Source organism: Stegostoma tigrinum, chromosome 42, assembly GCF_030684315.1.
Source record: "Stegostoma tigrinum isolate sSteTig4 chromosome 42, sSteTig4.hap1, whole genome shotgun sequence".
Classification (NCBI taxonomy): domain Eukaryota; kingdom Metazoa; phylum Chordata; class Chondrichthyes; order Orectolobiformes; family Stegostomatidae; genus Stegostoma; species Stegostoma tigrinum.
This window is the reverse complement of record NC_081395.1, coordinates 11,765,476-11,791,713: the sequence shown is the minus strand read 5'-3', so window position 1 is coordinate 11,791,713 and position 26,238 is coordinate 11,765,476. Positions and strand designations below refer to the sequence as shown.

At 43.2% G+C, this 26,238-nt stretch overlaps 1 protein-coding gene across 2 annotated transcripts in view; it reads left to right on the top strand.

Moving 5' to 3' along the window:
- Nucleotides 1–25,723, top strand: part of LOC125449388 (nuclear RNA export factor 1) — a 62,396-nt gene extending 36,673 nt beyond the window's left edge. For both annotated transcript variants that reach the window (XM_048525151.2, XM_048525150.2), the window contains 11 exons: nt 969–1,005; nt 1,358–1,426; nt 4,037–4,092; nt 6,444–6,551; nt 7,389–7,447; nt 10,382–10,497; nt 16,207–16,249; nt 16,350–16,422; nt 16,786–16,968; nt 22,546–22,606; nt 23,772–25,723. In XM_048525151.2, coding sequence (XP_048381108.1) covers nt 969–1,005; nt 1,358–1,426; nt 4,037–4,092; nt 6,444–6,551; nt 7,389–7,447; nt 10,382–10,497; nt 16,207–16,249; nt 16,350–16,422; nt 16,786–16,968; nt 22,546–22,606; nt 23,772–23,816 — 850 coding nt within the window. In that variant the 3' untranslated portion in view covers nt 23,817–25,723. The remainder of the gene's footprint in view (nt 1–968; nt 1,006–1,357; nt 1,427–4,036; nt 4,093–6,443; nt 6,552–7,388; nt 7,448–10,381; nt 10,498–16,206; nt 16,250–16,349; nt 16,423–16,785; nt 16,969–22,545; nt 22,607–23,771) is intronic.
- The last annotated feature ends 515 nt before the right edge of the window (nt 25,724–26,238 follow it).

Genomic DNA, 26,238 nt, shown 5'->3' with positions numbered 1-26,238 from the left:
CCCAAAGCAGCAGAAACACTTCTGATAATACATCCTAGATCCTGCCAACTCCTATGAAACATGGAACCTGACCACCACCACATGTGGTCTGCCAGTGTGAAGACAAACCAAATGCAAGTATGCATTATCCCATGGCAGCTTTTTATTCTCAAGAGAATTATGCAGTTTCACAAACTGTTGTGGTAAACAGCAAACCCCAAGCATCTCTTGAAAGGACAACTGTTGGTCTATTGCTGCTGGTAGTGAGCGCATTGCAAATGTGAGAGTAATCCAATTTGAGTTGTCTATATGGTCTGCTGCTGACAGACTATTCTGTTCAAACAGTTGGCAGCTATTGATGAGAGTGTGTTCTAGTTGCGCAATGCCAGCCCAGGACAAAAGGTTTGGAATGTGGATTTAGGCTCTCATCACAAGACATCATGACCTTTATTTCACCAGAACAGAGAGCTTCCTGAAAAATCAGTTCTAAAGGCAGCACTATTCATAATGTTAACCTCTTGGTTGTATTTCATTTTACTTTCAACATGTTCAGTTCAGCATTTACTAGGCATGTTGGTGTAAATTATTTCCTGCGAGAGGCATTGATGATGTAATTTCACACCATCCCCCATTCTTTCCCATGCTATTTTATACTGGGATTTTGCTACGTTAGATTTTGCAGGGTCCATCAGATTTTGCCTATTTTTGAGGCTCCTTTCCTGGTGTGGAATTGTTTTGAAAATATCCTTTGGCTACGAAAGGAACTTATCCGGACTTTAGCATCCACCTTTAACATTGACTAGATTAGTGTAAGTTCGAGAATCGTGCTGGTTTGGTTTTAGTCTGTCTTTGATGGTATGAGGCTCATGGGGTGGTGGGGAGGCGACTGTGGAGCCACTTTCTTCATTCATGCATCCGTGGAAGTTTTCTCACGTTTTTTTTTCCCTTTTATTTGTTTCACCTCTCTCCCTCTTTGCAATGTTTGACAGTGCTGTCAGGGAAAAATTTCCAAAGTTACTCAGACTGGTAAGTACATCACTCACTGGTTTCTCGAAATTAATACGGTGTTTATAATACTGCAGGAACCGGGTACAGTAGTTGAGGGTGGGGGAGAACAGGACTCTGAATTTACTGTAATTTTATTTATATTTCCCACTTGTCTTGGCTGATTCAATGTACAAATATTGGACTGTAATTCAACTTTCAATGCAAGAGTGGTGGGATCACAGACTTCATAGAGCTGGTTTTACAAAGTCAATATCAAAGCCTTTTGTTTAATCTTGGGCGGGTTGGGAATGGAAGGGAATATTTATAACTCGTACTGAATTGTACTGCTTATCTCCCAATCGCCTGATTCTCGCTCATTTTCCACCTACAGGATGGCCATGAGCTCCCACCTCCCATTTCTTTTGATGTTGAGACTCCAACCACGCTTCCTTCGTGCAAGGTATGGTGTGAATAGGCTGCTTTGATAGAGACAGTTATCTTCTGCTGAAGTCAACTCTTGTGGAATATTGGAGGGTATCTGAGGGGTACAGGCTTAGAGACAGTGAGCCTGTTAAAGACAACACCTCTGGGTACCTAAGTGAATGAGATTGCAAATTTGATCGCGTACATAAAGACCAAGTGGTAACGCCAAGCTGATTTCATGATGCCCCAGTTGAAGTACTGTGTTAGATTCTATAATCTAGGGCTTTGGAAAGGGTATTTCACAGACCTGAAGTGGAGCAGTGACAAATTTGAGCTTTGAGCATTAGGATCATAATGACGTAACACAGATTGCATGGTGAGGTGGCAGAACCCTTCGAAATGATGAAAAAAACGTTACAGGGTAGATAAGAGTTGGTTGCTTCCTGTAGTGAAGGAACCATCTGTCATAGAATGATTACAGCATCAAAGGAACTAATTTGACCTGTCATGGACATGTGAGCTGTCTGCATATGCATCTTGACTAACCCTGATTAAGATCTCAAACACATTTTCAGACAGTGTTTTCCAGTTCATAACCACTCACGACACATAAACGAAGTGATTTTTTCCACTCATGCTGCACTTGCTCCCTTTGCCAGTCAATTAAAGTCAGTTGCAGACTCCTCTGCCAATGAGCACATTTTCTCTTCATTTCTTTTGTCTAAACCCCTCTCAATTTATCAAAGTTCTATCCTCATCCTCAACCTCTCCTTCTCCAAGGAGAACAGCCCCAGCCTCACCAGTCTATCCATGTAGTTGAAGTTTCTTGTTCATGGAAGTATTTCTGGTAGGTGTATTCTGTACCTTTATGAAAGCCTTAACATCCTTCCCAAAAGTATGATGTCTGCATTTTTTTATTGTTATTTGGTTTTGGATAAGAGGGACACTGGCATATCAGCATTTTTTGTCTGTGGCCTCCCTTGGGCAGTTAGTGGTCAGCGATCTACAGCTGAGGGGCTTTGCAAGCTGTTTCAAAGGACACTTGAGAGTCAACCACACTGGAGTCACATGCAGGCCAGATTGAGTAAAAGCAATAGATTTCCTGTTCTAAAGAACTTTGAACCAAATGGTGTCTTGAGATAATGCAGTGGTCCCCTAATCATTCTAATGAGATGTGCATTTTATTTCACTTTAAATTAATTGAATTTAAAAACTTTCAGCTAGCCTGGTGGAATCTGAATTCATAACTGGTGAGCATTAGACCAGACCAAACTAAATTGAATACACTCCTCCATTTGTGGCTGAGCTAGAGTTTTAATTTGCATTTATTGTAACTCCCTCGCCCTTGTACCCTTTGCATAAGGGACCTTGACATTTAACCACAGTTCATTGAAATGATTTACTACAGTGGTGGTTGAATATTGTTTATCTCCGCAATCTTGCATTGACCGTGTGCCTGGTTTAGATGCATTGGATTTTCAGAGAAGCCAGAGCTTACCCTGTTCCAGATTTTTGAGCACAAATCGATCCAGGTGGTTTAGCATTCACCTGAGGGAGCACTGTATTGTCAGGTGTCCTGGACCAGATGTGATAATCTAAAGCACTGCCTTCCTGTTGAGATCTTAAAGGCACAGCGTTAAAAGTTGAAGAAGTGTATGAGTTTTTCCCAACTGGTAGTTATCCATCAACATTATTTTTATGGGAGCTTACTTTGTGTAAATTTATTGCATTGTCTCCTACACAATCAGTTCTTCATTCACTGCAAAGTGCTTTGAGCATCGTAAAGGTGTGGAAGACACTCTGAATTCAAGCCGTTTTTGAACTCTAAATTTAATTAGATCAGCTTGCCGCCCTTCTAGTTTTATTAATTATTTTGTCTGATATTCTCCCCATTCTGCTGCTAAAAGCGGGTAATGATTTACCATGATATTTTAATTAAGTCAGTACTGTTTTTTACCCCTCTGAACATTGTGTGTTTGAACCCCATTCTGGAGACCTAAGTGTATAATCCAAACTGACAATGTCAGTCCAGGACTGAAGGAAGTTTATTTTGTACTATTGGGTTGGAGGTGTGTGGAGACAATACTCCGGGAGTGCTGGACTGTCAGAGGGACAACACTGAGGGAGTTTAGAGGAATGAGAGGTGTCTTGTTGAAACACAGGTCCCTGAGGGAAAAGACTAGATCAAGGAGGCACTGTTTTAAAATAACAGGTATCCCACTTAAGATAGAAATAAGAAATTTTTTGAGGGTTGAGAGTTTTCGGAAGTCTTCCGGAGGGAGGTAGAGTCATTGAACATTTTCAAGGTAAATATTGAACTGATTCTTGACTAACAAGGGGTATCTAGGGCAGACGTGATTATGGAGTTGAGGCTATAATCAGACCAGCCATGAATGTATTAAATGTTGGAGCAGGCTAAAGGGCTCATTTTTCATATTCCTCCTAATTTGTATGTAAGCATGACCACCTTATTTGTCTACACTGTAAGTAACTGCCCTTCACCAAACTTTAGAATATGCTGCAATAATGACATGCTGTGTTTAAAGTTGTTTTCTTTCAAACAAGTCATGCAAGAATCTTGGTGATTATTAGTGCTAGGTAAGGTGTGGATATAGACTTTAACATGCTATGTGTTTTCCTCTAACAGGCTAGTTACTTCGGTACAGATGAAATCAAAGTGCTTGTGTCACGATTCATACAACAGTAAGTACCTGAACAGTCAGATATGTATGTGTCAAACTTTATGCATAAAGAAATAGAAACTTTTTTAAAAACAATTTTTGTCAAATATATTTATAATTCTGTCCTTTCAACCAATTGCAGGCTGTCTTTTGTTTTATAACAGTGAATCCCAGATTTGAACTGGATGGAATGGTCCATTTAAAATTTGTAATGAAACCCAGAATTGCAAGTGGAGTCCTTTCATTCATTGTGTCTGAGAGCAGTTTTCTGCCTGAGCTTGTCACTTTGTGCCATTCTTTCACCTGTTCACCGTAACCCAGCACATTCTTCCATTCTCAGTTTGTTCTTGGAAGCAATTTAACCAAAAGCAAGAGAAAATGTGACTTTGGAAAAAAAAGAGAAATCTAAAATTACAAACAACAAAGGTTTGTAATTCTGTTCTACGGGTGCTTTGTCATTCCATGATCTTTTGTTCTGTCTTCTGTTTGTCCATCAGATTTCATTCTTATGATGTTCTCTGGGTGTTGATGAACCAGCATGGCTTGTACATGGAGGTTTTCCTCTTTCAGCTAAAGCTTTTGAACTAAAAGTCTGTGCTCTAATTTCCAGTGGTAAATATTACCACCAAAGTATGTTGGTCATGTTTTGCCCAGTCACTGTTAGCTTCCGCGTAACAGGGTCAGGTTTTGCCCTAATTCATTACTTATACTGCTAAAGGAGTGCATCTGTGCCTTGGTTGCTTCTAGACTTGACAATTCCAATTTTCCCTTGACCTCTGCCTGCCAGGCTTCAAAGACTTGAGCTTGTCCCAGGCAACGACCTGATTCGTCCGAGTCCTTTTCACCCATCAGGCCTACAGTCATCTTGACTAAATTGGCTCCCAGTCTGGCAATGCCTGGATTTTAAAGTATGCGCCCTGATCTTCAAATTCCCTCCATGGCCTTTCCCTTTCTATATCTCTGAAAGTTCCTCCAAGATCTCTGCACTCTTACTCCTGGCAACAGTTGTAACTCTGAGTTTAATTGCACCATCTTTAGCAGCCATGCCTTTGCTGCGAGCTTTGAAATGTCTACCTGAAACCTCTCCGTCTCTTTGCCTGTTTACCTCTGACTTTGGATATTTGCAACCGTCTTTAGAACGTTCCTTTAAACCCATCTCTGATCAAACTTGTTCCCTGTCCTTTTATCTCCTTATGTGGCGTAGTGTCAGATCATGTTTTACAGTATGCTTGTAAAGAGACACTTGTGTGATAGTTCACAATGTTGAAGGAGCTGGACACTTGTAAGTCATGTCCAAAGCTAGGGGAATAGCACTTGTGCTTCTTTTGACCAAGAAAAGACAGGATAGATAAACTATTTCCACTGGTTGGGCATTTTAGATCTAGAAGCATAGTCTGAGAATTCAGGCCAGAGTGTTCAGGAGAGATGTTAGGAAGTTCTTGTACACAAAGAGTCGTAGATGTTTGGAACTCTTCCACAAGCATCACTGGATGTGAGATGAGTTGTTAATTTTAAATCTGAGACAGCTGTATTTTTGTAAAGTAAAGGTTATGAGGGATATGGACCACAGGCAACAGTGTATGGAATGGTGGAACAGCCTTGAAGGGCTGAATGGCCTACTGCTGTTCCTAAAGGAAAACAGAAAGCAAGACACGGATGCTGAATACAGCAGTTAAACATAGGTTTGGAATCTGGAGAATTACTGAGCAACCACCAGCAAAACAAAGGTCTGAGCCACTTTGATACAGCAACTTGTGTCAATGGTAGCCATGCTGTGGAGGTGCCAGTGTCGGTCTGGGGGGTGGATGAAGTCAGAAGTCACATGACACCAGGTTATAGTCCAACAGGTTGACTTGAAATCCCAAGCTTTTGGAGCGCAGTCCCTTCATTTCACCTGACAAAGGGGCTACACTCCAAAAGTTTGTGATTTCAAATAAACCCTGTTGTTTCTGTTGTGACTTCTGACGTTGTCTACCCCAGTCCAACATCAGCACCTCCATCTCACCCTCGTCTTGTGGAGCAGAAATATGAGAGTCCCAGAAGAAGAAATGTTTTCCCTAAAATGATTTCTGGATTTATGTATCTTTAGAGTTGATATATCTGATTAAATGTCTATCAAAACTAGGCACTTGTGTTGAAGACAAAGGAGACTGCAGACAAGGCTGCCTCTTGACTCTCATTCATTTAGCACCTCCATTTTAGACCAAGGAATGAGTGAGACAGCAGCTAGTGTGAACTGTCAAGTGTTGCTTTGGGATAACACAGGCCCATGGCTTCATTCCTAAACAGACTTCAGTAACCCAAACCAAGCTGACTCACCAACAGAAAGCCCTTTGTTCCCACTCCCTGACGTTGTTTTTCTTCCTTTTGCAGGTACTATTCAGTTTATGATTCAACAGACAGGCAGGGACTGCTGGATGCCTACCATGATACGGCTTGCTGCTCGCTCAGTATTCCATTTTCTCCACAGAACCCTGCCAGGTTTGTAACCTTCAGGCAAACCGCTTTCCACCAAGAGTGGTGTACAGCTGTCTTCAAGCACACAAGTAGAAGCTGGTTCATACGCAGCCTACACACCGGCACGTTATACACATGCAACTTCCCCTGGTCTCTCACTGATACACATGGTCTGTGCTCCCACATGCCCCCCCCCCCCCCACCCCGGCCATGCTCCCCAAACACACGTGTACACTTGCACATTCATCCCACAAACACATATACATACTTTGTCACACACCCCCACACACATCCACATGTGCTACCTTCCCCATGCACCCCCTACACCCCACACACAGGCTTTCTCACACCTACACCTTCCACATACCCTCTGACATCCCCTGGAAAGGGAGACATGTCCCTCCTCTTGATAGGGGAAGGGAAGGAAGGAATGTATCCTTCTGTGCTTGATCACGCCCTGTTTACAGCAATGAGCACTGTTCTTTCCGAGCGGCACTGGAAGCATTGTGAGAATTCTGTTGACTGGATGTGGGAACAGTAACATTTACCTACGTCAGGCAAATACTGTTTGGAGGAGGCATTTAAAGCAGACATTGTGGATGGGTGAGAAGCAGCCCCTTTGATCAGATGGAAAATATTCATTACCCCTAATATACGTTATCGTGGCAAATAGAGCTAAAAGGAGAATGCGAGAGTTCATCAGTGAAGTACTGGCTATGATTTGTTTAAAATGATTTGTCATTCTTCTTTAAATTCATACTGTGGTGTTGTAAAGGTAAGAATTAGGGGCAGCTATTACCTGATCCTGCAGAAGTTGTACTTCCTCGCTGTCCTGAAAATAATGGTGTTGTGTCCAAACAGGAGCAGCCTGGGAGAGTATTTCAAGGAGAGTAGGAACGTGAGGAGACTGAAGGACCCAAGTAAGTGAAGTGCAATTTGATTTTTGGTTCCTATGTAGCAGTCTCTGTTTAAGAAAAACACTGTTGCTATGCAAAGTGAAACACAAGTCAATCAAAAGTCAGAAGATATTTGAATCCATTTTGCTTTGCAGTTTTTTTGAAATGATGGAAAATTCCTTTAGGACCAGACACGAACAAGGTAGTTTCTTTTGAACAGGTTAGCTTCTGATTTGGGTGAAAGTTCTGGTTTAGACTCTTGCAATTGACCATATGGTGAGTAGAGTCACAAACAAAAGTACTGAAGGTCAACTTTGCATCGGGTTGTCTTTCAATGTTTGATTTTTTTTAGATGAGTCATTTAGCTTCAAAGCACTCAGATGATCAGGGAAGCAGGTGATAAGCAACAAAAACAGAAGTTGCTGGAAAAGCTCAACAGGTCTGGCAGCATCTGTGAAGAGAAATCAGAGTTAATGTTTCAGGTCTGGTGACCCTTCCTCAGAACTGTTCCTGATTTACAGCATCCATGGTTCTTTTGGCTTTTATTTAAGCGGATGATAAAGTTCAGTACAATCCTGTCCTATAACACATCCATGCACTTGTACCTGCTGGATTTCATAATAACATATCACACCACTTTCCAAACCCAGGCTCTATGTACTTTTTGAGATGTTGCATCGTTTTTGCTGGAATCCATGCCTTACAGGATATATTTGTACTCTGTTAATTGCAATCTTATCTGTCTTTTCTACCTGTGATAAAATAATCTGCCCTCTGATAAGAGAAATGTTGAAAAAGGCTCAAGTTTTTATTTTGTCTTTGCTCTGGGCTATCTGGAAACTGCTGACTCAGGATTGCCTTTTATTCCAGCTATGTGGAACTTTGCTGGAGAGGCTGATTTTTCATGTATGTTCTTCTGCTGTTGGGGTATTGTGATCTTTGCGTAGTATCCACACACTCCGAATCTCTGACAATAATGAGAAATGAAGACTCCAGTGTTGTGTTCTCTCTATCTACCTGTGGAGCTTTGAGGCCCATGGTCACAGCCCCGAATAGGATCAGCTAGTTCCATACAGACCTAGGGATGCAGCATCAGACTGTGCAGACTATGTGTCTTATTACTGCATTACTTATCCTTTAATGTAGCTGTTTTAAACCCTGCACTTCCTCCCTTGAGTTATACAGGGTAGAAAGTTCCGAAGTTTTATGCTTGCTGATCCCTTGGGTAGGAAACTGGTGTAAGAAGCTAAAGGCTAGCCCAGTTTGGCTTTGGTGGGAAGAGGGATTAGAAGTTTTTAGAGGGGCAGAGAGTAGAAGAAGGTAGAGCAGTTAAGGAAAAGACGTCTTGAGAACGTGCTCATAGAAATTTCCTTGCCAGAAATTGTTGAAGAAGGAGATTCTCAAGATGAAAGGGTAAGGTGGAGGGAACAAATCCAGCCAGGTTACCAGAGTACAGTTGTGAAGAGAATAGATGAGCTATATAAACCTGATTGTGTTATTGGATGGGAATTATACAGGAGTAGCAGACGTCTTTTGAACTGCATCTGAGCAAAGTGCCCAATGACCCTTGGCTGTGCTGGCTTCATTGACTATGGAGAATTCAGCTTGAGGCCTCACATCACAAAGCTTCAGCTGTCCCATCCGTGCCGCAAACCACTCAAACACCAGTAGGTTGCTTTTGCTTTGTCGCAATCATTTTAAATTGTAGTACCACTACCCTTTCCAGAAATAAAAACCTTGTAGAGTATTCTGAATTAGACTTAAATATATTACGTAGCAATATTAGGGTTTGAGTCAGGGTTGAGTAGCCTCCCTGAAGATCATGTTTAAATATCAGTACAGGTTTAGACAGGCAGGGGTATGATGGACAACAAATTTGTAGAGTGCATCTGGAATTGTTTCTTATAGCAGTACACTGCAGAACCTACCCAGCAGCTGACTATTTTAAACCTACTAACACAGCCTTAAATTAATATTCAGGAAGATCGACTCAATGCCCTCCACTTAGGGCAATTGGAGAAGCATGAAGAAAGTTGTCTAAAGCAAGCTTGGAAAATAAGCAAAAGGGGAAGTCAGTGGCAGGCATTTAAGTAGATAGTCCATAATGCTAATGGACTTTATTCGGAAGAATCAAAAGGCAGATTGCTATTTAAATAGAGATTCCAAAAAATGCAGTGCAGTGGAATGTGTTCTTGTGCAAGAAATATAAAATATTAGCGTGCAAGTGCAGCAAGGAGTTGAGAATGTAAATAAAATTTCAGGCTTCATTATGAGGGGCTTGGAATTTGATAGTAGGGAAGTCTTGTTACAAATGTACAGGGTGTCGGTGAGGCTGCATCCAGACAAGAGTGTACAGTTTTGGTCCCCATTTTAAAGCAAGGGTATGCTGGAGGCTGTTTAAAAGAGATTCATTAGGCTGTTTCCTGAAATTGATTTTTCAAGAATGGCTAAACAGGTTAGGTCTATTGCATTAGAGTTTTGAAGAATTAATGAAACATACACGATCCTGAAGTTGCTTAACAGCATAGATGTCAAGATGTTTCACTCGTGTAAGACGTTTGAGCTAAGGAACATAGTTACGGAAATTAGTGACACTCTCCCAAAACTGAGTTTTCCACACCGGGTATGTCAATATGTTAAGGTATGAGAAGACAACCAGGAAGACTCTCTTTAAAAGCCATGCATTGAATCACAAAGGTGCTTGAGGGCAGTGGGAATTGTTCTTTCCGCAAAATGTTTCCATGTCCTTGTGATTGCATTCATTGTCATCAGTGGCACGAGCAGAGAACATGACAGGACCCCGTTTACATTGATCTACAACAATTAACCTTGGGGGCACAGTACTTGGCCTTCATTAGTTAAGAGCTAGTATGTGTTTTCAGTAATTCCTGCTGGAGTCTCGTCTTTGGGTATAATTGATTTTAATTATTTGTTCCCCTCTCTTTGTTTTGCTTGTAGCACTTCGGGCAAAGTTGCTGAAACACACCAGATTAAATGTTGTAGCCTTTCTCAATGAACTCCCAAAGACACAGCATGACACAGCCTCCTTTGTGGTGGATGTAAGCACACAAACAGTAAGTGAAAGGCTACTTGTTTTCCAGACTGTCCTGTTAACTCAGTTCCTTGTGCAACCTTCTGTGATCTTGCTCTCCCTTCCCCTTCTTCCTGGAGGTGTTCAGTCCAGATTGCAAAATGGTGACTGGGGGAGGGTGCGGAAAAATGCTTTGTGTGGCTGTTCCTGATGTCTTAGTCTAAATTTTGAGTATCAGCAAAGTGTTGGACTTATAGGAGTCTTATTATCTGAACCTCATACTGGGATTTCCAGCAATGTTCACTATGCTAGAGTAGGTTTAAGGAACCAAATGGTATCCTTCTGCTCCTAATTCCTGTGTAGGGGAGCTGTGCAGCCTGGTCATCATACTTGCCATTCTGTTGCATTGTAAAACTCATACATGGTGCTGGGCAGTTGTTGGAGACAATCCTGAGGGACAGGAAGGGCAGCGACTGATTAGGAATAGTTAACAATGTGCATGGGAAATTGTCTCATAACTTAATTGTGTTTTTTGAAGAAGTAATGAAGAGGATCGAGGGCAGAGCAGTGGATGTGATCTACATGGACTTCAGTAAGGTGTTTGACAAGGTTCCTCGTGGTAGACTGGTTTGATCATGCTTATTTTTGTCATTCTTATAAATGACTTGGGTGTGAACATCGAAGGTATGGTTAATAAGTCTGCAGCTGACACCAAAATTTGATCTGTAGTAGACAGCAAAGAAGATTACCTTGGAGTACAATGGGATCGTGATCAGGTGGGCCAGTAGGCTGAGGGGTGGCAGATTGAGTTTAATTTCGATAAATATGAGGTGCTGCATTTCGGAAAGGTAAACCAGGGCAGGACTTATGCACTTAATGGTAAGGTCCTGGGGAGTGTCATTGAACAAAGTGATCTCGGAGTGCAGGTTCACAATTACTTGAAAGTAGAGTTGCAGGTAAATAGAATAGTGGAGAAAGCATTTGGTATGTTTGCCTTTATTGGTCACTTCATTGTGGAGAGGAGTTGAGAGGTCATGTTGCGGCTGTACAGGTCTTTGGTTAGGCCATTGTTGGAATACTACAATCACTTCTGGTCTCCCTACTCTGGGAAGGATATTGTGAAACTCGAAAGGGTTCAGAAAAGATTTATGAGGAAGTTGCCAGGGTTACTGAGGGTTTGAGCTACAGGGAGAGGCTGAATAGACTGGGGCTATTTTCGCTGGAGTGTCAGAGGCTGAAGGGAGACCTTGTAGAGGTTTATAAAATCATGAGGAGCATGGATATTAAGTAGACAAAGTCTTTTCCCTGGGTTGGGGGAGTCTAGGTTTATTGTGAGAGGGGCAAGATTTAAAAGGGACACGATGGGCAACTTTTTCACTCAGTGGGTGGTGCGTGTATGGAATGAGCTGCCAGTGGAAGCGGTGGAGCTTGGTACAAATACAACATTTAAAAGGCATCTGGATGGGTACATGAATTGGAAGGGTTTAGAGGAATACAGACAAAATGCTGACAAATGGGCCCGGATTAATTTAGGATATCTGGTCAGCATGGATGAGTAGACTGAAGGGTCAGTTTCTGTGCTGTATATCTCTATGATTTTAAATGAAATAGGGCCATGAATGTAGCAATTGGAAGTATGCGGTACAACTTATGGTGCAGAAAGCCAGTGAGGTTATTCTGTAAACACTGTGCTCCCTGTATTTTTCATTGCAAACCTGTACAGCTCAAGTATCCAAGATAATAAAATATGAGGCTGGATGAACACAGCAGGCCCAGCAGCATCTCAGGAGCACAAAAGCTGACGTTTCGGGCCTAGACCCTTCATCAGAACATCACCCGGTGGAGCACAACCATTGAAAATACAAAGGCTTTATCTGAATTTCTTCTTCCAACTCATTCATGGGGTGGTTGCTGTCCTTTATTGCCCATCCCAGGATTTTGACCAACCAATAGTGAAGGCGCAGCCATAATTCCAAATCAGGGTGTTGCATGACTTGGAACATAGGGGGCAACACAATTGCCAAGTTATGTCTACTGTCCTTATCCTTGCAGTTGGTAGAGGTTATGGGTTTGGAAGGTGCTGCTGGAGGAACCTTGGTGAGTCATTGCAGTGCACCTTGGTGGTGGTACCTGAGCATTGGTTAGTGGAGAGAATAAATGTTTGAGTTGGATGGAGTTCTGATAAAATGGCTGTATTGTCCTGAATGGTGTCAAGCAGGTATAGACTGGTTGCATAATTCCTCAGATAATCCATCATCATCATACATCCTCACTTCTGATACTGGAGTCAATGTTCACAGATCCGTTAAAGTAGAATGACAGGTAGATGCGTCAGTTGAGGTATTCAGAAACGTATAGAAGCACGGAGTAATAGAGGCCATTCGGTCCTTTGAACCTACTCCAGCGTTCAATAGCATCATTATTCCCATGTAAGGAGGAGGAGGGAGGTTATGCTGGAATGTATAAGGCATTAATTAGTCCATATTTTGAGTCTTGTATGCTGTTCTGGTCACCTCATTATAGGCAGTTATGCATTTGCACTGGTGTGGGTACCAAGAATGATCTATGAACTGGAAATTGCAGCTTTGAGGGAAGATCGAATAGACCAGTGTTGTTCTTCCAACGAGATATGGAGGTGTCAGTGTTGAACTGGGGTGAACAAGGTCAGAAGTTACACAACAGGTGAAGTGACAAAGGAGCTGTACTCTGAAAGCGTATGATTTCCAATAAACCAGTTGGACTATAACCTGGTGATGTGTGACTTTTGACTTTTGACTTTCTTGTAGCAGAGGAGGCTGGGGGGAGATTTGCTTGAGGTTTACAAAATTATGAAAGGTCTGAAACAAGAAGAATGTATTTGTCTCAGCAAGAGAAGTCAGTGACCTGGGGATGATTGATAGAAAGATTGGAGGAGAGGTAAGGAAACCTTTTCAACCAGAGTGTGTTGAGGTGTCTGAAATTCACTGCCTGCAGTAATGAAAGGATGAATGGAAGAGTTCAAAAAAGGTTTACTAGCCTAATACCTGGAATGGTCACATTGTCTCTTGAGGATATGTCAGACACTGTGTCTGTTGGAGTTTAGAACATTTAGAGGTGACTTGATTGAAACATAAAAGATCCTGATGGGCCTTGACAAGGAAGATGCGGAGAGGGTATTTCACTTTGTGGGAGAGTCTAGCGCAGGTGCCCTTACTTTAAAGATAAGACTTGATTGAATTTTTCAAGAAGGTGATGAAGATGAGCTATGTAGCTGTTGTCTGTGTGGATTTTAGTAAGGCTTTCGACCAGGTCCCTCAGAAGGTTAAGGTGCATCAGATCCTCAGTAACTTGGCTGCTTGGATTCGGAATTGCCTTGCCCATAGATGGCAGAGGGTGGTGGCGGAAGGGGGTGTACCGCAGGGATCCATATTGGGATCTCTGCTGTTTGTGATATTTATAAATGACTTGAATGAAAATGTAGATGGGTGAGTTAGTCAGTTTGCAGATGACACAGATCAGTGGAGTTGTGGAGAGTGTAGAAGGTTGTCAAAGGATGCAGTGGGATGTCGATCGGTTGCAGATATGGGCAGTGAAATGACAAATTGAGTTTAATCCAGGTAAGTGTAAAGTGCTGCACTTTGGGAGGTCAAATGTTAAGGAAAAGTGTATAGTTAACGGCAGGACCCTGAACAGCATAGTGGTCAGTGGAATCTTGGGGTTCAAGTCCATAGCTCCCTGAAAGTGGCCACACCAGTTGGTACAGTGGTAAAGGAGGCATATGGCTTACTTGCCTTTATGGGTCAGGGAAATTGAGTATGAGAGTCAGGATGTCATGTTGCAGCTTTATAAGAATGTGGTTAGGCCACATCTGGTTCACTAACGGTCCTTAGGGAAAGAAATTTGCTGCGTATTGCGTTTGGTTCAGATTACATTACAGGAAAGGTGTGGAGGCTTTGGAGAGGGTTTATGAACTATCAGGAGAAGGCTAGAAAAACTGTTTGTTTCCTCTGGAGCAACAAAGGCTGACATGAAATTTGGTAGAAGTCAATAAAATTGAGATGCCTAGGTAGGGTTGAAGGTCAGAGTTTTTTTCCCACAGTTGAAATGCCTAATGCTCGGGGGCATACATTTAAGGTGAGAGGGGGAAAGTTCAAAAGAAATGTAAGGGGAAAGTTCTTTTTACACAGTGGTAGGAGTCTGGAACACTCTACCAGGAGTGATGACTGAGGCAGATACAACGAGGAATGAGGACCAAGGGCAGGCAGAAGGGATTAGTTTAATTTGGTGTCATGTTTGGCACAATGTCGTGGGCCACAGGACCTGTTCCTGTGCTGTACTGTTCTGTGTTGACTATTTAAAACAGGATTCCAATGGCGTTGTTAAGTTGGGGACATACTGTGCCACGATTGAGTGCAGTTCTACTGGTGGCCCACAGTGATCACCACCATGAGCTGAAGTGTTTACAGTGTGGTGAGAAGGGTATTTTCCCTCTTGTTGGTTGCTTCTGGCTTGTATATTTCCAGACCTTGACCAGTTAGCAGTGATGCCAGCAAGCTGCTGTTGGTGATAGTCCATCTCCCTGCAGACCCCATTCTGTGCCTTTGTTCCTAAGGTTGGTGATGATGTCTGCAAAGTGTGATTCAGTGAGCATGACTACAGGAGGCTGTTAGCGTGACTTGTACAATTCTCGCAATGTTGGTTTCGCTGCCCTTAAAACAAAAGGTGTTAGTGAGGAGGACTTTGCAGGTTTGACAGGGCTCAGCTGTGCCTTGGTTGATGGGTAACCGTTTAACTGGTTTGATTTTTATTTGACTTTTCAGTCATAGCTTGATATTGCTGCATGGATTTTTTCATCATTTCAGAGTCAACCGCATCGCTATGGGCTCGGGAATATATATAGGCCAGGCTGGTCAGCAAATTTCCTTCCCTAAGGACCGTTAGTGAACCAGATGTGTTTACAGAATGATGGCTTGAATTGCTGAGATTAGCTTTTTATCCATGATGTTTATTCATGAGTTGAATTTACATTCTACCAGCTGTTATGGTGAGATTTGAATGCTTGTGTCCAGACGATAGTCCATGCCTCTTAACTAAAATCACCCTTGTGTCTCTGTTGTTATTTACCTTGTAGCCTTGGGATACTGTTACGCAACTCCCTATGGCAAAGCGAGCACCCTGGCTGAGATCTGCTTACCTGCTTGAGTAACTCGGGAACTGTCTGCCCTGTTTCCCTCAATATCACACTGATAATGACCACACATGATAGACTTCATCAGCATTGTGATGACTGACTGCACATGATGGTTCCTCAATGCTGTGTAAAGTAGTTTTTAAAAACTAGGGTTTAGATGTGATTTTCATGAGGTCTTTGGGCTAGTTTTGACGTGCAATCCCTGTTATAACATTGGAAACACATATTTGGACAGCAAGCACCCCATGCCAAGATTGCAGTATTGGGCAGAAAATCTGTTTTCAGTGATGTCGGGTAAGAGGGAAATACTGGCACCAGGACACCAGGAAGTTATTGGCCCTGAGATCTTTTACACTCACCTGAAAGGAGTAGAAGGGCCATCAGTTGACAGCCTTGTCGGAAAGATGGCAGTGCAGCACTCCTTGGTGCTGTCCCGTGAGTGTCAGCCTTGAATTTGTGCCCGGCTCTCTAAAGCAGGACTTGAAATCACTAACTTTCTGATCAGAGTGAGATTGCATTGAGCCACAACTGGTCTGTGCATTAGTAGACATGTAATATAATGGACTTTTGTTTCTGTTTCAGAATACATTACTCTGTTTTACTGTACATGGAGTTTTCAAAGAAGGTGCGTAAACTAAATCAATGTACTTCTAAGTTTTTAAGGAGTAAATTTATTCTTTAAGTTCCTGAAAAATAAACCTGTATAATCTTCAATTTTCTCACAGTTGATAGTAAATCTAGGGAGTCTGTGAGGGCGTTCTCAAGAGTGTTCATTGCTGTACCTGCTGGGAATGCAGGGTAAGTTATTTTTTCATTTTTGTACACAGTTGTATAGTCTAGGCTAGCACGTGGTTCCTCAAGCCTGAGGTCAGGTTGGTTTAAAAGGGTAAGTGCAGCGCAAATATCAGTCCAGAGTCTGCTGAAGGTATATAGCAGTCTGGTGAGATTTCAAGAGAATAGACATATGTGGGTTAATGCTTTTGGGGCCATCACTGGCACTAGAAGTGTGTTTTCTGGCTTCATGCCTGTTCCAGCTGCTCAGGGTATCATTTTTGGTGTCTTATTTTTCCTAACATTTCAATATTGTTGGTTTTAGTTGAATAACAATGCAAGTGGTTGCCTGACTTGATGCTATCTCGGCTGTTTTCCCCCTCTGAACAGGCTCTGCATTGTGAATGACCAGCTGTTCATCAGGAATGCCACCACCGAGGAGATCCGCAAGGCCTTTGTGACACCAGCGCCCACGCCATCAAGCAGTCCAGTGCCCACCCTCACAGCGCCACAGCAGGAAATGTTGCAAGCCTTTTCTCAGCAGTCGGGCATGAACATAGAGTGGTCACAAAAGTGAATATCATTGACTGCAAGGGAACTCCAAAACTCTGCATCTACTTTGCTTGACCCCCTGTCTTTATAGAACATAGAACATTACAGCACAGTACAGGCCCTTCGGCCCTCGATGTTGTGCCGACCTGTCATACTGATCTGAAGCCCATCTAACCTACTATTCCATGTCCATCCATATGCTTATCCAATGACGACTTAAATGTACCTAAAGTTGGCGAATCTACTACCGTTACAGGCAAAGCGTTCCGTTCCCTTACTACTATGAGTAAAGAAACTACCTCTGACATCTGTCCTATATATTTCACCCCTCAATTTAAAGCTATGCCCCCTCATGCTCGCCGTCACCATCCTAGGAAAAAGGCTCTGCCTATCCACCCTATCTCACCCTTTGATTATTTTATATGTTTCAATTAAGTCACCTCTCAACCACCTTCTCTCTAATGAAAACAGCCTCAAGTCCCTCAGCCTTTCCTCGTAAGACCTTCCCTCCATACCAGGCAACATCCTAGTAAATCTCCTCTGCACCCTTTCCAAAGCTTCCACATCCTTCTTATAATGCGGTGACCAGAACTGTACACAGTACTCCAAGTGCGGCCGCACCAGAGTTTTGTACAGCTTCACCATAACCTCTTGGTTCCGGAACTCGATCCCTCTATTAATAAAAGCTAAAACACTGTATGCCTTCTTAACAGCCCTGTCAACCTGGGTGGCAACTTTCAAGGATCTGTGTACATGGACACCGAGATCTCTCTGCTCATCTACACTGCTAAGAATCTTACCATTAGCCCAGTACTTTGCCTTCCGGTTACTCCTACCAAAGTGCATCACCTCACACTTGTCTGCATTAAACTCCATTTGCCACCTCTCAGCCCAGCTCTGAAGCTTATCTATGTCTCTCTGCAACCTACAGCATCCTTCATCACTATCCACAACTCCGCCGACCTTAGTGTCGTCTGCAAATTTACGAACCCATCCTTCTACGCCCTCATCCAGGTCATTTATAAAAATGACAAACAGCAGTGGACCCAACACCGACCCTTGCAGTACACCACTAGTCTCTCCATATCCAAAGAAACACCGGCATTGGAGGCAATTCACTGGGCTGACCTATCAAAAAACAGCTGACTGGGTTAGACTTTTATTCACTAGAGTTTAGAAAAGTGAGGGATCCTCTTATTGAAACATAGATTCTGATTGGGCTCAACAGAGCCAAAGTCAAGAAGTTGTTTCCACTGGTGAGTGACATCTCAAACTAGTTGCAGAATAAATGGACACTTGGTAACTGAGACACAGGGTGACTGTCTGGAATAGATCGTGGAGGCTAGGCACTGAAATAACATTTGAGTGGTGAGTCTATGGCAGCTGTTTTTGCTCATTTCCCCACGCTGCAGCCCCCACTGGATTCATAACTGCCTTGAGAGTTCTGCTGAAAGGTTGTTAACAGGAGTTACGGTTGCAAGTTACTTTCAGGAATGTAGCACCTAGGAACTGGAGTGAGCCGTTCACACTGCTCTACCACTTAATATGAGTATGGCTGATCTGCACCTCTTCACTCTTGATTCCCTTATCCATCAAAAATCTATCTTAATTCCACTTTGTCTAAATTTAAAGACCCAATCAATAACCTTGCAGGAAGATAATTCCACATTCTACAATATCCTTTAAAGTGGTAGAAAAAAACCTCATCTCTATCTTAGAAGAGAGACCTCTTATTCTTAAACAGTGTTCTCCAGTTTTCAATCTTCTCCCAGAGGAGTTCTCACCACAGATGCTGCCTGACTTCGGTATTTCCAGCATTTTCTGTTTTTGATTTCAGTTTGGGTACTATTTTACTCTTTTACCTCAATGATGTTTTTTCTATATAGCCAGCTAATTAAATTTGATCTCCAGCTATCACCCTCTCTTAAAACTGTGATTTGCACATCCTGCTTCAGAGGCAGACAGGGATAATCTCTCCGAACACTGCTTTGCAGAGGTGTAAATTGCACCATTTGGAACAAGTTGCACTTTGAACAACTAGTAGACTTCACTGCACCAGCTGAGTCAAAGACTGTAAATGAAAGCTGTTATTTTAAGTCGAGAGTTAGCAGCTAGCACAGTGATCCATAAGCAATTTTCTTGCACTGCTATGAATTGTCTTTTTCTGTCAGGCAGAAGGAGGGGGAATTGCATTTCAAATGAGAAACTTTCAGCAGCAGCTGGTGCCTTGAGTTCCCTCCCACAATGCTAATTGTCTCTGATCCTGCATTTATCTGCAAATGAATTAATCATGCTGAATCTCCAGACCCATAAAATTTAAGTGAAACTAAACAGTGAATGGGTATATCTTGGACAAATGGAACCGGGTGGCCTGAACTCTCTAATCAGAGTGTGGATGTGTGTGTTTGAGGAAAAGCCCATCAGTCCTTCAGAGAGACACTTAAACCGTTCAGAGCTGCCCCATAAAGTTCACAGTGGATGTGGAGAAAGTGCCCATATGCGCGGTTTGGACAGATATTTTGAATTTAAAACCTGTAACGTGTAGGTCTTTATGCTGGTGGCCTAGATCAGAGCAGCTCTTGATCCCCACAGCTTGACCTTGCCAGGACCAGTGCAGGATTGTCAACCTCAGGAAGCGATAGAAAGAATGAGAGCAATTATAGACCTCCTTAAAGCGAATGAGGTTCTGTTTATCTGGAGTGTGATCCATTGATATAGATTACATTTTTTAAGCTGAGACAGATGAGACTTGGTGTGTCTAATAATTAACAGGGTGTTAAATCAACCAAGATCTTCCACTTTGAAGTCTTTGAAGAATGAGTTCAGAATCGGCACCCATGTGAATGGAAGCTGGCTCAGTGGTATCTCTGCAGCTGATAGATACTGGGTATCTTGTTTGCTGCTGCTTGTCTATGTTTATCAAGCTGTGCAACTCTTGTATAACAAGGGAAGGGAGGTATTTAAATGGCTCCCCATCTGTATTGGACCTCAACCCCAGTTTGCTGAGGTCTGTACAAACCATTGAATTCCCAGCAGCCTTGTGGTTGCTCCAAATTGTGGGCAGAGTATTTGTGTTAGTCTCGACTCAGAATGCTGAAGGTCAAAACAATGAACTTTTGCAGGGAGTGGGGATGTCAGAGTGAGAAGGATCTAATGCCAGCCCTAATGACTGAGGAGGGGAGTGGATGTAGCAACATTTAAGCAAGGTCAGGGCATGAGGAAAGTGGAAAGAGGCCAATCAATGAGATAGACCAACCTGACCAGCTGTGGCTTGATAGTAGGGGAGAGGTGATATGGATGGATGGGAGGAATCAGACTGGGGTGCTGTGGAATGGCACGACCGTGAAGGGACTTGATTGACATCTGTGTGACTACGTAGGATAGGGGAGCTGTAAAGATGATGTCTCCACTCGTGAAGGAAGCTAAAACGAGAGGTGTAAATATAAGACAACAGCTATGAATCCAATTGGGAATGAATGAGCAATTACTTTATCCAGAGAATGGGGCACTGTGAATTTGCTACTATGGAGACCAGTTGAGGCATTTCAGGGGAAGGTGAAAGAAAAGAAGGCAATAGAGAAACGTGCTGATATGAAAGGAAAAGGTTTTTGTGGAGCATTCATGCTGGCACAGACCATTTGGGCCAAATGGTCTTTTTCTGTGCTGTAAACATCTGACTGACAATTGCAAAGGATCCTGTTACTCCAATGAATCAGCCAGCTCCATACAATTTGACACTGGATTAAGACTTGATACATTTGGGTCTCGGATAATTACGTGGTTTAGCAGCCTGCCAAAGTAAAGTCACATCAGTGTATATAGAGCGATTTTGAACCTAGCCTTGTAGGTTGCAGGAACAGCAACTCATATTCCGCCTGGGAACCCTGCAGCCATATGGTATCAATGTGGACTTCACCAGTTTCAAAATCTCCCCTTCCCCTACTGCATCCCTAAACCAGCCTAGTTCGTCCCCTCCCCCCACTGCACCACACAACCAGCCCAGCTCTTCCCCCCCACCCACTGCATCCCAAAACCAGTCCAACCTGTCTCTGCCTCCCTAACCGGTTCTTCCTCTCACCCATCCCTTCCTCCCACACCAAGCCGCACCCCCAGCTACCTACTAATCTCATCCCACCTCCTTGACCTGTCCGTCTTCCCTGGACTGACCTATCCCCTCCCTACCTCCCCACCTATACTCTCTCCACCTATCTTCTTTTCTCTCCATCTTCGGTCCGCCTCCCCCTCTCTCCCTATTTATTCCAGCTCCCTCTCCCCATCCCCCTCTCTGATGAAGGGTCTAGGCCCGAAACGTCAGCTTTTGTGCTCCTGAGATGCTGCTTGGCCTGCTGTGTTCATCCAGCCTCACATTTTATTATCTTGAAATTCTCCAGCATCTGCAGTTCCCATTATCTCTGGCCTTGTAGTGCCTGGTTATGACTATAGGTGTTTAGGTCACAAAGATTTGCGGGGGTGGGGGGGGTGGGAAAATGAAATTGAAGTTCATGAAGTTGAAGATGACAAATATTGATTTTGTTAAGGAATAGGTTAGTAGGTAGAGAGCAGAGATGCCTTCTCAAGTTGGAAGAATATGGCTAGCAAATGTTGATGCTACGACTTCAACTAATTAAAATATTTATTAATGATTTGGATGATAGGGAAGGGCCTCTTATGCACATTTGCTGGTGACTGTGGACAAGAACGGAAACTCATGGCACTAATTGAATGAACCAGACTGTGACATATGGATTTTAGCCCAGGTCATGCATTTTGTACCCAAACAAAACTAATTTATTTTTAAAGTGTTGTTAAGTAAGGAATGTTGGCACACAACAGTATTGGGTCTATGTATATAGTCGGGTGCAAACAAAGTTCTAAAAGGCTAGTGCAATATATGAACCCTTACATTTGGAGGCCTATAGCATAAAGGACAGGATGTATTGCTGTACGAAGCCCTGATCAGACCAAATCTGGAGTACTTGGGAAGCACATCATGGAAAGGACATACTGGATGTTGGAGGGAATCCAGAACAGATTCACCAAAATATTTGCTGAATGCTGGTGGGTTAACTTAATGAGAGAATATACAAGCTAGACTCTAATTCTTTGTTATGGAAAAAGTTGAGGGGTATTTTGGTTGAAGCTTCCGAGCTTTAGAAACGAATTTTCAGGTACGTAACCTTAAGATCAGAGCTAGGCATTTCAGGCAGAGGATGGTGAAAAGTGTGGAGCATGGATCCAAAGATGGAAAGTACTCAGTTGATGATGTTCACTATGACGTCGATACATTTTTGTCAGCCTAGATTATGAAGAAATAAACAGGGTCCAGGTGGGTGAAGTTACTGTATAAATTAGGTGTGTCCTCCCTTCGTGGCCTTCTCCTTTTTCTGTAACTGCTGTCCCTTTTCCCCGTACATCTTGCCAACACCTGTGCCTTTACTGTTTTCCCCGTTCCTGTTTCCCCTGTCTTTTCTGGAACTGGACCCTACAATCTGGGTGGGATGCTCTGAAGGTCAGTGTAGACTTGTTGGGCCGAAGGGCCTGTTTCCACACTGTAGGGATTCTATGATCTAATCTTATTTTCTCCTTGCCTTTCTCTAGGTGTCTGCAAGATAATGAGTGGGACTTCAGTCAAGCTGCCCAAATCTTCACACAGCTTAAGGTAAGTTTATTAATATATTTTAGTGCATGGATTAGGAGACCAAACATGTGAAAAGGTCCTTGTTTCCAATGGGATAGTCCAGTTGAGCCATTTTGAAGGTAAAACACAGGGTTTAATGCACCTTCTCCTGAGCCTGTGCCTGATAAATCGCGAAATAAAAACCCAAAAAACTGCAGATGCTGTGAATCAGAACAAAAACAAAGCTGCTGGAAATGCTCAGCAGATCTGGCAGCATCTGAGAGGGGGGAAAAAAGAGTTAACGTTTCGAATCTGGTGACTCTCAGAACTCTGATAAATCGCTCTCTGCTTACCTCCTTAACTAAGATAATTATTTCCCCTTCAAGTGAAACCAGTCCTTCCAGTTTACCTCCTGTTTGTAATGTGATTTTGGCCCTAAAGGGATTTCTCGGTGACCCGTTTAATGATCCTTTAAGACTCCACATCACTTCTTAGGGATTGGAGTACAGGCTGTGGAAAAACTTCTCTTCAACCTTCTTCAGTGCCTGGGTCTCGGGTGATTTCCCACATTCTCCAGCAAACAACTGCATTGATAGTGAGGAGGCAACTTGTAAATGGTGTGGATCAGTGTACCATAATGCAGCATTATCCGTTAGTTACTGTAGATGTTGACAAGTCGAGCCTTGAAGAATCCTCTCCAAAAGTAGGGTTGGGGGGGGTGGTGGGGATGTAGCGTCAAGTGTGAGAGGGAGCTGGTTTCCCACCTTTGTCATTTGTTCCATGTGACTGTGTCTGCAATGCAGCCCATAATGCCTGCTTGGTCCTATGCATGCAGTTTCTAAGTGCTGGCCAATAAAGCGTGAGTTTGAGAGTTGGGAAATTGACGCTGACCCTTAATGCAATTAAAGCCTGTCATAAAGGTTTGGATGGAAGTTGTTAACGTGTGCTTCCGGCCTATGCAAAATGTCTTTTTGGGGTCACCTCATTTTCGTGATTGACTTAAACGTTGCGACCTATGTTTATCAACTGGGCAGAGATCTTTGCTCTCCTTCCCAGAACAAAAAGGCGGTGTAGGAAATAATCGGTAAACAATAGAGAGACAGCTAAGTCGCTATGATTTTAATGTTTTTCTGAGCTGAGGTACCGTGTAGAGTTGCCTGTGATTCATTGCTCTTTTTTTGTGGTTTTTAACTTTGTATTTTTGCAGGCCGAAGGAAAAATTCCTGAAATAGCGTTTGTGAAGCAGCTATGAAGAAAGCAAGCATTACACTACCCCTCCTGACTCAAGGCTTTTAAAGCCTTTAGAGCCGGGTCTCTGGATGACTTTTTTTTAAAAGAAGAGCTAAATGTTGGTCTAAAAGATATATGTTAAGTATAATGTGAATTTTTCTTGCCAACAAGACTCATTATCTTTTTTTAAACTAATGCACTGCAGTTACTGTTTCTCAGTCAGACCGTGTAAATGTTATCCTAGCCCTTGTAGTTTCCTGATTTCTGTGTATAGTCTGCGCCAGTGTTTTTCCAATAGATTTTTTTTTAAGGGGGGGGAGAAATGGGGAAAGTTTTGTGAGCTTCATGAGAAATTTGGAAGTAGAAATCTTCCTTACGTTCTAGGTGATAATTGGACTTTGTTAGGGTTGGGTGTTGTACAGGACTCTGGGCTTGTTGGCTCCAGTAGTGTGTGGTGAGTAGAGGTAATCAGGTGAACTTGTTGCCTGTTCTCGACTTGCCATCACACTACAGACAGAAGGTGGAATTATGACCTTTCACCCTTCTCCCTAGGCTGCTTTTATCATTTTTTTAAAATGGTAGGCATTGTAAACCCACATTGCTTGAAGCGCTAAGCTGTCTCTGGTGAATTTGCACCAGATGGAAGGAAAAGGTCATGTTAGTCTGGGAAGGGATGGCATTTCACCATCACCTTAGACTGACCAAACGCCCCTGCTTTGTTCAATAGTCATTGTGATATTTAGCAACTCAAAGCAGTAACCTGCCTATTTGGTTCCCAACCCCATCCAATCAAATTTAATAGTTGCTTACCCTTTCTAAGCTTATCTTCATTTGTTTCACTCCACCGAGCTGGGCTCTTATCCCAGAACCCAGGGAACCACCCCCCTGTCCGAGCTCCAGACCTGTGCTGAGGGTGGGGAGTTGACAGACAATGCTAAACAAACAGGAACTTGTCACCCCTGTTGATCAGATTATCATAACTTTCATTTGTTTCCTTCACTAATTTTGGAAGCCTTTTTCTTAAATCTCCCTTTATTCATAACAAGGTGGAAGCTTTTAAACACAGGCTTGACTTGACAAGCAGCCATCCCCGTTCTGGTTCCTGGCTGGCTTTGGTCATGACCCATCCACTGAGGAGAGGGACTGGTTTTGTCACCCAGGCTGAGCAGGTCACCCCAGCTGTAAAAGGGACCGTCAAAATGGTGAAGTCTGGGTGTGCACTTTTCTTTTTAAAAGAAACGTACACTACAGTGGCTGCAGTCTTTGTTTTGTGAATCTACCCCTTGGCCTTAACCACTCAGACCATCTGCCTTGTATTTCTTGCCTCCAGCTGCCCCCCACCCCAGCTTGTAGTGGCCACTCTGAAGTGATAACCTAATATGCTCTGCACCATCAAATAATTATGTCTCTCCAGTGAACTTTCATGTACAAATTTCTCCCAGTTTCCTGCTCTTTGGTGTCTTAATGAAACAGATTTTTAAGCCATCTGTTGAGGTCACATCGCTAGTCGAAGTTTAATATCCATCTGCTTGTGTGGGTCTGCATATCCATCTTCTCAACTCAGCTCAGGAGGTTCCTGTGGGGTCAGGTGCCAAGGAGCTCTGTAGAGCCCTTCGATTGTCTGTCTTGTGCTGAATTCCTGCTGTTTCGAGCGGAGCCTAGGCGCTTTCTGTCCTGAAAAGCAGAAATGAGAGAGTTGCCAGCATGTTGCTTTGTACAACAGCTGCTTTCAAGTAGTCTGTACCACTGAGACAAAGTCATACAGACCTGGAATGTTCTCAACTTGGTACCCTGACTTGTGTTAAGTTGATCTCAGTTGGAATGTGGTTTTGGGCGTGGGAATAGTTGTCAGCTAGGGAAGGGTGGTTGGGTGGGCGAGGGGGTAGTTGTTAGGCTGAGGAAGGGTGGGGGTTTGTTAGGCTAGGGAAGGGTGGTTGAGTGGGCGAGGGGGGTAACTGTGAGGCTAGGGATAGGTGGGGGAGTATTTGTTAGACTAGGGAAGGGTGGTTGGGTCAGGGGATAATACTTGGCTAGGATTTCTAGAATGAGCATTGTGTGACAGCTTCAGCGGCCCCGCTGATTGGTCAGACTGCTAACGTTCACTGTCCAGTTATTGGAGGCCTTTGTCCCAGTCCCTTGAACATTAGTAAAGAAAGGTTCAGGTTGAGCACTACGCCTACATACAATATGAAGGTGCTTAAAATGAAAAATCTGATCCAAGTGACAGGGAGCGTCTCTCAAATGTGGAGCAAGGCCAGGTTGATAGTATCTTTAGCCTAACAAAGAGTGTAGCTGGTGCATTATCGGCCAGCAACATCACAAAGTCTGGAGGACATTTTGCTGTTCTGTTTGCGTGTGTTTGGTGAGGGGGTGGGTGGAGGGATGGGTGGGATGGTGGGGTGGGGGTTGGTGGTGGAGGGAGTGGGGAGGTAGGGGTTGGGGGG